Source organism: Montipora foliosa, unplaced genomic scaffold (genome assembly GCF_036669935.1).
Source record: "Montipora foliosa isolate CH-2021 unplaced genomic scaffold, ASM3666993v2 scaffold_437, whole genome shotgun sequence".
In the NCBI taxonomy this organism is placed as follows: domain Eukaryota; kingdom Metazoa; phylum Cnidaria; class Anthozoa; order Scleractinia; family Acroporidae; genus Montipora; species Montipora foliosa.
This window is the reverse complement of record NW_027179742.1, coordinates 260,001-270,000: the sequence shown is the minus strand read 5'-3', so window position 1 is coordinate 270,000 and position 10,000 is coordinate 260,001. Positions and strand designations below refer to the sequence as shown.

General features: G+C 39.0%; 2 protein-coding genes across 2 annotated transcripts in view; both read right to left on the bottom strand.

The window, feature by feature from the left end:
• LOC137989003 (uncharacterized) overlaps nt 1-4,660 on the bottom strand; it is a 5,205-nt gene extending 545 nt beyond the window's left edge. Inside the window, exons 1-8 of the mRNA XM_068834927.1 lie at nt 4,361-4,660; nt 3,892-4,094; nt 3,243-3,780; nt 2,454-2,892; nt 1,608-1,776; nt 1,133-1,284; nt 713-904; nt 1-352 (exon numbers count right to left, since the gene is read on the bottom strand). The exon at nt 1-352 is cut by the window's left edge and continues 545 nt beyond it. Coding sequence (XP_068691028.1) covers nt 213-352; nt 713-904; nt 1,133-1,284; nt 1,608-1,776; nt 2,454-2,892; nt 3,243-3,780; nt 3,892-4,094; nt 4,361-4,660 — 2,133 coding nt within the window. The 3' untranslated portion in view covers nt 1-212. The remainder of the gene's footprint in view (nt 353-712; nt 905-1,132; nt 1,285-1,607; nt 1,777-2,453; nt 2,893-3,242; nt 3,781-3,891; nt 4,095-4,360) is intronic.
• Nucleotides 4,661-9,436: 4,776 nt separating this feature from the next.
• Nucleotides 9,437-10,000, bottom strand: part of LOC137989002 (uncharacterized) — a 681-nt gene continuing 117 nt past the window's right edge. Inside the window, exon 1 of the mRNA XM_068834926.1 lies at nt 9,437-10,000. This exon is cut by the window's right edge and continues 117 nt beyond it. Coding sequence (XP_068691027.1) covers nt 9,437-10,000 — 564 coding nt within the window.

Sequence of the window (10,000 nt, the reverse complement as noted above, 5' to 3'; positions counted from 1 at the left end):
GTGAAATCAAATTTAACTGTATCACATGTAATAATAGCTCTGATTGGGCCTTGTCAGTATTCAACATTGCTGTGTGATATATTTAAGTTCCCTAAATATAATCATAAAAGGGGGGTAAACCACTTTGCAGTATAATGAATTGAATCAAACTTTGACACATAGAAAATTATGAATTAATAGAGTGGAAGCCAATTTAATCAAAGCAAGTCTATTTAACTCTGGTCTATGCAGAGAGCAGCTTTATGCCCCTTTTTTGGCTTTCCACATTTTGCACATGTTGGCTTTTTTCTCTTCTTCTTAGGTGGTGCTTCAGATGAAACTGTACTTGCTTGCAACTGGTCTTGCTCCTCACCTACAAAAAGCAAACTTTTCATTTTTTAAAATAAAATGCATATATGTATATTAAACACTCAGGTGTTATTTTTTTTGGTATGACCCTCTAAGCATAATCTTGTGCATGTCATTTGGTACGGTATATAGGTTTTTTTATATATGGCCCTCTGTGCAAAGTCATAGGGCATCAATTAGCAGGGTTTGGGTCTTAAACGGGTATCAAGTTTGATTTTCTTTATCCTGAAATAGAGAAAGGGCTTCAGAGCCTTTGCTGTACATACTTATTTTGAATTTTAAGGGAGCACCCTCTCCCCCCAGCTGGGTGCTAGTGTTTACATGTTCTTTAGTTGCTATAATTAGTTGGATATTCATGTTTCACCTGCAGGATACAGCTGTGTGGCTTGTCTTTTCTGTCTCTTTTTGTAGCTTTCAACAGCATCTGCTTTTTTCATCCTGTCCTTAAACTGTGAACTGAGTGAAGGTGGAACCTTTGCGCTGTACCTGTCTACCACATTTGTAAGCTCTAACCTTGAGGTGTTGAAAAGTTTCCCCTTTATTTCTTGGACATAATCTATTAAAACACCAATGATGATCACAATGTCAATAAAAGAACTGTTACTGTACTACATGAACATGTGAAATTAAGATACTACATATACAATAAAAACGAATGAAGGTAGGCAGTAGACATTGTTACAGGGATGCCTGGAATAAAACTTCAAGTGACATATGAAATATGTCATATGAAATAATGCAGCTAGCAGAAAACATCCCTGTGTAATTGAAAGTGGAAACATACCATACGTTGGTGGCACTGTGACCTCACGGACAACCTCATCGCCCAACTTAAATTTAGGATAGGTTACTTTTAAGTACTCCTCTCCATCAACAGATATCTTTGTTTGTCGTTGTACGTTCTCATTGAAGTGGAGAGAGGCCAAAATGTGCCTATTAATATATAACGAAACACAATGACAACATGAAATTATAACTAAAATGGAAACAAAATAAAACCGTGAATTCACACTGAGTTAAACTGATAAATTTTCCCGAGCAAAAACATTCATATAACAAACAGTATCAGGGCAGATGACAGTGACAAAACCTAGATATAGAGCAACCAGACAATAGAAAACACATCTACAGTAAAAACCATACAAACTATGCCTCACTGGATAGCAATTTCTCTCTTAGATAGCATTACCCTTCCTTTGAACAGGGCCAGGGAATGCATGTGTCAATAGCAATTGTAACCATTTTGGTGTACTATACCTGCAAAAGTCCCAAGCCAAGAAAAGCAAACCATCTTTGGATGCCAGTGGTTCAAGGTTGAGTGAAAGCCTTCAAGACAACTAGTCTGGGCATCAGCAGACAGTTTCTTAATGTCATTAACCAGACGCACATTAGTTAGGAGGCTGCTGAGTTTGTCGTAACCCTTAGTTCCTAAAAGAAGGTAAAAGATAATGCATGCATACTATTTGATTCAGGAAGTCCCTGTTCTTGTTGTTATTTTTTGAGTAAGGACCAAAACAATTCAATATCATTTTGAATTAATGCTATAATTCTGGATTATAATAATTTTTTGTGTACTATGGGTTTATCAATGGTAAATGCCCCCGGGGGGGGTACTGCCATATATGGGCTATATAGGTATGTGCCGCTGTGAAGGGTATGGTTTTCAAGCAGTTTACTCTAGCATAGGGTATATAAATCAGAGCGTTTGGGTCTAGAATAGGGTATCATTTTTCACGAAACTGACCAGTCGCTTGAAGATTTTATCAAGACTAAGGAAACCAGAAATTCCCGCTCAAAAATATTAAAAAGTCGAGTCGGCAAAGTTTAAATTTGCGCAACTCAGCCTCAACAGTGTCAATAAATGGCTATCATGAGAAACTTCTGGATATTATTAACTCTCAAGTATCGGTATTTAGACGGAAATCGGTGGGAGTTTACTCTAGTATAGGGTAGCAAAATTCAGCTGAACTAGCTCTGGTATAGGCTAAGGGTTCCAGGGTCCCAGCGGCACATCCCCACCCAGAAATTCCTAAAGTACCCCCCCCGGGTAAATGCCTAGCTCCAAAACTATATATTACTACCAAACAAGACTGACTATAATTCACCTATCTTGATCCATCTTCGATTTTCAATCTGATCATCATGAGCACATTTGTTGAACAGGGAAGATTCATGATTGTTGTGTTTATTGGCCACATGCTGCATGAATGACATCCACTTTGCAGCGATCAACTCTTCAAACCCCTGCTTTGTAGATGTGGCACACCAATACAAATGGTTATGTGCACCTTTGACCCAGTCAGCAATTTTTTCACAACCTTTCTCTTTCCCCAGTTTTGTCATTGCCTTTCCAATTGAGCGTGCCACATGCCAGATGTCAAAGAAGTGGGCACAACTTGTTTGATATTCCCGTATCCATTTGGCAATTCCCCTGTGTCTGTCAGAAATGAAAACTTTAATGGAAATGCCAGCAGTTTGAAGATAAGAAAAGCAACGTTTTGCCCCTTCAAGCTCCATGGCAGTGCTGCTACCAGTTTCGTTTGCCTGCAGAGAGATTAAAAACTGGTAATAATTTGTTCATAACTAAATGGTAATTTGTCGTTAGCAAATAAAAAATGATGAAAACTGACATGTAATAGACGATATTGCCAAATAAAAGCAAGTCGGGTTACATAGGAACACTTTGAAAAGTAAGTAAGAGTTAGAACTACATAAAAATATCAGACACTTCAACTTGCCACCCCCCCCTCCCCCCCAAAAAACTACAGAGTTAAATTTTTACTTCCTTGACACCACCACTTTCATGGTGATGATCGGTCAATTTCATCTAAAGCAACAATATCTTTACATAGCTAGTCATTTAATTTAAATATTTAACTGTTTGGACTTGCTACCTGCAGAATTTCAAAATGCACAATTTTGAGAAGTTTGTTAGAGAACATTGAGTAGGCTCCAAATTTAGCACTGTGGCCCATTGAATCGAAACGCCCGTCTCCACTCCGCACAACATCTTTCAGTTCCTTAAGTTTATAAATGAGGCCTGCTTGGTACTGTTCCCCATAGCTAATCACAGCTGGAAATAGAAAGCTCCTTTGATGGTAAAAGAATGTTCTCGCAGAGAAAGCTGACAAGCCCATGTGCTTGAACACCAGTAACACTTTGCTGATAGATGCTCCAGCCATCAGTATAGCAAAACTTAACAATATGTTTCCAAGGGGATGTTTTCCTCCAAGGGTCATGGGCTGGGATTTCCACACAAACGCATCATCGCCACAATGTTGACATTGCTGACTTGCAATCACCATGGTTCCCCTCTGTTTCATGGTTACTCTTGGACCACTTGTTTTACATTTAAAGTAAAACAGTACCAAAAGCTGGGTGAAGAACACAATAAACTTAGGCTCATCTTGTGCTGGAGTTCCCTGGTCAACCCTGAATGAAAATTTAAAGATGATAAGTCTTACTAGTTTTTCTTACCTACATGTATATTTACATTCTGAAGCATGACCACAAGTTCACATTCAAAGCATGCACATAATTTACGTTATGGTATTCGCTGTTTCGTCTTCTTCTATTTCATCTTCACTTTGTGAGCTGAATGCCTCCGAACTCTCCTCCTGCTGGAGCCATTCAATGCCCTCTTCATCATCATCCTGAGGTTCACTGTCAGATGATTCGGCTTCCTCCTTTTCTTCTTTGATTTCTTCAGGGTTATCTTCTCTTGTTAGGTCCTTTGGATCATCATTCTAACAACCCAAAGATTAATTAAATAAGGGACTACAGAATTATGACTCCTTAGCACAGTCCACTACTTGAGGTAGATCCCATTTTACAACCACAAACACATATATACATAATTTAGCAAGTGATCAGTGCAGTAAGTTGGAGGTCTCCCACCTCGTGTGTTCCCCTGACAAAAAGCTTGTTACATACATGTATTCTCCATGAACAAGAAAACAAACTTAAAGTTACATGCATGCAGTCACATCACAAGATAGTGGATTGAGCCTACCTGTTGAACCAGAAGTTGATTACATTTTTCTTTTAGTTTCTCAAGTTTCTTCTGGAGCCGGCTGTGTTTCTTCCGAAGGGACTTGAGCTTCTTTGCCCTGCCAGAACACTTTGTGCAGGGTACTTTTCTTTTATTTGAAGTCGAAGAGCTAGTCTGAAAACCAGACCCTGATGGCGTGGGTTGCGTTGAGGCTATTGAGCCTGGTCTTACAATAGATAAGCTTGAAAAAGCCGTTTCAGCTTCTCTACCTTGTGCTTCAGTAGAAACTGACACAGGAGTGACATCAACATCAAAACTCATGGAACTGGAGCCAGGATTCTTAATGCCAGCTGGGCCACCTGAACTTGTATCTGGCTTAGCATACTCAGTCATAGCTGGTTCAGTAGTGCTGGTACATGGAGTTTCAGTAATAGGGAGAATCTTTCTCCGTTTTACTGAAGTAGCACCATCACTTCCAAAAAGTGCATCTCTTTTGATCTGAAAAATTATGTTGACCAAAGACGACATTGAATCACTTAATGTGCCCTTTCAACATATCAGCCGCAAATGAAAGACAAGCATCTAGTTAATTATTGTAAAATAACTTAAAATCCGTATGATTCAGTTATACAGCATTTTGTCCAATATATCTTGTTGGCATATTGTACCATTTGGAGTTTAAAAGATCGAGTGTTACTTCCGGTGCATTTGATAATTATTCATACGTATCGAAAGCTTCAAAAGGGTTCCACGGCAAACATTATGCAAATAAGTGGGCCTGTTATTCTGCAGACAAGCCAAATACGGCATTCTAATCAGCAAAGAAAGCATTCATCTTTTTCACATGTTCGCATCACACAATAGTATTCCTTCCGCTAATAACCAACCGGAAGCGTCAACAGCTGTGTCCAGCAAAAGGGATCGAATTTGTTGACCCGTTCACTATTAAACCCAAAAATAAAAAGAGAACCTTACAAACGAAACAAATCGCGCAGGAAAGGTCACAATTGGCTTTTCAGGAAATTAATGGATAACTTACGCCGATGTGATTTCATAACAACTACAACTGTAGGCCGAGGGCCCGCATTTAGCTTAGGTATCTTATAGGAGATTATTGTTGTCTACTCACCATTCGGCGCTTTCGCGAGGTCAAGGGAGACGTGTATGGCACAACTGTATCTTTGGAAGGAATAGATCCAAGAATCAAACGCCGTTTTTGGTTTACAGGATTTCCGCTTGCGTCGAAAGCAGCAATGCTCTTAGAATGAAAGCACGTTTCATCTTAATGCGCCGAACACAGTGCTGAAGATTTTGTTGAGACGAAATCTTTCCTGTGAATTCGGACAAACCGAGTCCACTTCTGCCGTAAAGTTTCGTCCTTCGGAAAATAATGCATAGTAATTCCCGGCGTGCCGGTCTTGTTAGTGCAATTTACAGCGCCGGGGCCGCCAGCAGCACAATACGTTTTACCAGGACGTCTTTTTTTAGTCTCTGCCATGATACTTCCACCACCGATCGTGTCTTCTGCGCGACTAATGACGTCACATCCTTGTAATGCTATCGTTTTGGCCGAGCGGAAAATTGAGACACTATCCGAGCGCCAAATTCGAACTTCGCGCCCCGAAAAAAAAACCTTAAAGAAGGTTGTACTCACCGAAAATTACATTTTTTACTCAGAAACTGCTAAAGTATCATATCCAGTAAAAATTTTTTTTACTTTATATGCACTTTAAGAAACATATCGCATTGTGTCAGAGAAAACACTTCAAAAATATTTTTGAATGAAAACAAAAACACTTATTGATACTTCAACTTACTGGACCTTAATTATGTAATGAATAGCTAATCTGAAGGGCTTGTGAAATGAAACGTGAGACAACTTTAGACAACGGTCAAACTAATTTTCGTTCACTTCATTTAACCACATATTTAATCTTTGTTGGATACAGATTTTATGTACAAGTTGGGTTGTGCTCCAGCAATTTCTTTTGCAAGTTGGGCCTCACCATGCCAAAAATTGGCTGTATGTGCAGTATTTTATCTAATTTGTTTCAAGTAGTGGTGTACTTCACAAGCACATATACATTGGAAATTAAAAATAATTACCACAGTACTAAACCAGACAGACCCGTGCAAATGACCCATTTTGCATAAGGTTCCCTTTTGTTTGATGGGGCTTGATTTAGTTCTTCATTTGTTTGTTTGCACTTTCAGTATTTACAATGTTCATGCTGAAGCTCAAATGTCCAAGCTCCTCGTATGATAATTATGTATTTTTTTATTTTAAGGTCGACAAAGGACCCTAAGCCAATTATGCCGCGGCTTCGCCAGCATGACATCCTCTTGGCAAGAGAAGTAGTGGCCCTTGACCCTTACCAGCACCCAAAAGGGAGCAGGGAAAGATTTACTCTCTGGGTAAAAAATTGCAGCTAACCTTGATGGCTTTCATCTCACCAACCAAATAAATTTTAGTGTCACTGGCAGGTCTGTCAGGGACAGGGTGAATCTCGTTTTGATTAGAAACTACAAAAAAAAGATGCAAGAGGAGAGAAAAGGAAGTGGGATTGTAGTGCCTCCCCCAACAGAATTTGATCAACTGATGGAAGAAATTGTTGGTAGGGCAGGGGATGCAGAGAAAGAGCAGAAGGCAGGACAAGATGAGAGGAAAGAAAAAGAGGACAGAGAGAGGAAAGTGGCAGAAGAGGTAAGGGCCCAAGCCCTGAAAAGAGTTGGCCAGACACGCAAGCGTCAAGGTGTGGAGGCAAAAGAAGATAAGCCACTTAAGAGGAGGTCTGGAGGAGAGACCATAGAATGCCTCAAAGAGAGATCTCAACAACAAATGAGGATGAGGGAGGAAGAGTTTCATACCAAGAGAAGTCTGTTGATACATGTATAATACTTTATACACTGAAATGTGTAGTTCCAGAATTTTTTTTATTTAACTGTAATATTTTTATAAGGCCATCCCCATAAAATGTTTTGTTTCCCATTCATGTGACCAACCCAATTCTAGATGGTCTCTCTGATAACAAAAATTTTGATTTTTAAAATTCAAATTCACATGCTGTGTTCTATATGAAAAACATTTTTTATCAATACTTTGTTTAAAATAGAACTGGTTATTTTATTAGCCTGACTGTACATAAAAACCAATATCTCTTGGACTCAGACTCCTTCTGTCATAATGTTTTGTTTGGGCAGTGTCCAACCCACTATCACAAGAGGGACGTTCATGGAAAGAAAGCATTTTTTAGGGATGCCCTAAGTTCACAAAAAACATTTTTGACAGTGACATTTGCTGCTGAGTCACCACTAAAGAAAATGATAGCAAAGTGATGCCTTTTATCACAAGTAAGTTACTATTTCATTTACCAAAATCACTTACCACTTTTACATGAAAGTATTGCAAGATAACATTTTTTTTGTAATAAATTAAACATTTCTAAATGCTGGCAAATGAGTGAGATAACATATGTACAATTTTTCACAAATTACCAGCACCTCAAAAAACACACTATAATAAGTTGGCTTGTCGAAGAAAAAAATGCTTGTTTCAAATCCTCAATACTCAGACTCTACATGTACATTTAGGGAATATTACATGACCTCATGGTGATACAAAATTTCTCTGCGAGTATTGAAAAATATTTGACAAGTGAGCGCAGCAAACGAGTGGAATATTTTTCAACATAAGAGAAATTTCATATCTCCAAGCAGCCATGTAATGTTCTATTTACTATTAAATATAAACACCAATATAATAGCAAACCATTTCCGTTTAATATTTTTTTGCTGCAAAAGGTGTGATTTATTATGTAACTATAGCAATGGCATTGGTGTTTATATGGATATTTCATGTTATGCAATTAAGACATGCTACACATTGACCTATACTTTTTTTCTAGTGTGTGATAACAGATTCAAATCCATAACCCCACCACAGAGGGAATAAGAAATTCCAAAAGGGATGAGGACTTAAATTTGACTCAAGAAATAAACCTACTGGTGGAGGGCAGACAAATTTGTCTTATTTTGTAGGGAGTGAAGTTCTTATTTTTTAAAAAAAAAAATCATTAAATTTTTAATTTGGAAATTCCAGAGGGGCAAAGATCCATTGGTTATCCCTTCCATGGTTGGGGTAGAGATTATTTATGAAATTACCTTCAGTCACTGAAGTATGGATACTTGCATTCATGTAAAAAAAATAATATCAACGAAAATAATCTTGTAGAGTGGGTGGTTCTAGGCCAAAAAAACTGAGAGGTGGTGTTACCGTAAAGGCAAGTTAAAGCATTTCTGAGAAGAGCTGAGACAATGTAGGTCTTGCCAACAGTAGAGAGACCAATCTTTTGGGTTTTTTTAAAGTCAATGAACTTAAAATAATTGACAATGTCTCCAAAGATCCATTCGACTGATGACCTCAGGTAACTCATGGATTTATTGAACTACTCCATCTGCACGTTCAGAGGATACACAGTATTACGGAAGGGGCCTTGCAGGTGTATGCGGAGTGGGTAAGCTGGGTCTCCATACAGGCAGAGTGCGCGTGCTGCTGGTGGTGGGGAGAAGGCATGCAGCTTAAGGTCATTCAAGAGGCCAGAATCTCGAAGCATAAAAGCATCATGGCGTTTTCCCTCTAAGAAAAAACACTGCGTTAAAATGAGATCTTACTTTTGTACTAGTGTTCATGTAACATGGACTGAATTTCTCCGGTCTTTGTCCCTCACATTGGGCCTGACAGCAGGTGAACGGGTTTTTTTTTCATTGTTGTTGTTTCAAGGATGGATGGAGCTGTGTACTGGGCAAATCACTGCACAGCATATAACTAAAATTATTCGAAAATTCTCTGTTAGTTTGTTAGGACTAACACTTTCAGCTCATGGGATGAGGGCCCATACACATTGTGATGGGGGACTATAAGCTTAATAAGAATCAGAATGCGACTGACGTTTCTATTTCGTATTGCCCCAGATGAGTTTGCATTTGTTATAAGTCCAGGTCCTAAAAAAAGGTAAGATGATTATTTTAAAGTTTAGGTTCACTAGTTTGCGTGACCAATTCTTTCGGATGTTAAGCTGTGTACATGTACAAACGTGCCTATTTATATTCCTCACCTACTGGACCAAACATGTTTCCTATCATTCCATTGGGAAATGCCACAGACTCGAACTTTATGCTGTGAACTCGCTTGTGGCCATTATATTCCATTTCCTGGTGTTGGGACGGTCGGCAAATCGGCTTAAAAGTTCCGTCTATGAATCCGAAACAGTGGTCTAGTGGAGAGCCTTTCGCCGATATGGCTGCCGTGTACTCCTCAAGAGCGTTCGCATTCAGCAACTGCTGATTCCACTGTAAAAGCCTGTGTCTGTGGGTCTCGTAAATGAAATCAACCAGATGATTATGAATCAGACAAAGGACAGGGACAGCTCTCGCAAACCTAGGTATCAAATCCAAATATCTGCATGGATAGGCCAAGCGTTTCAGTATGATGCAGAGGGCTTCAACTCCATTACACACACTTCTTTGGTAGCAAGTAATGCTTTCAGGTATTTGTAAGGCCTCTGCTAGTAGGGGTATATCCCGCTTGTGGAATCTAAATTCCGACTCGCACTCATCATCCTCCAGCAAATCAAGGTCAAAGTTCTCGTAGTTTTTGTACAG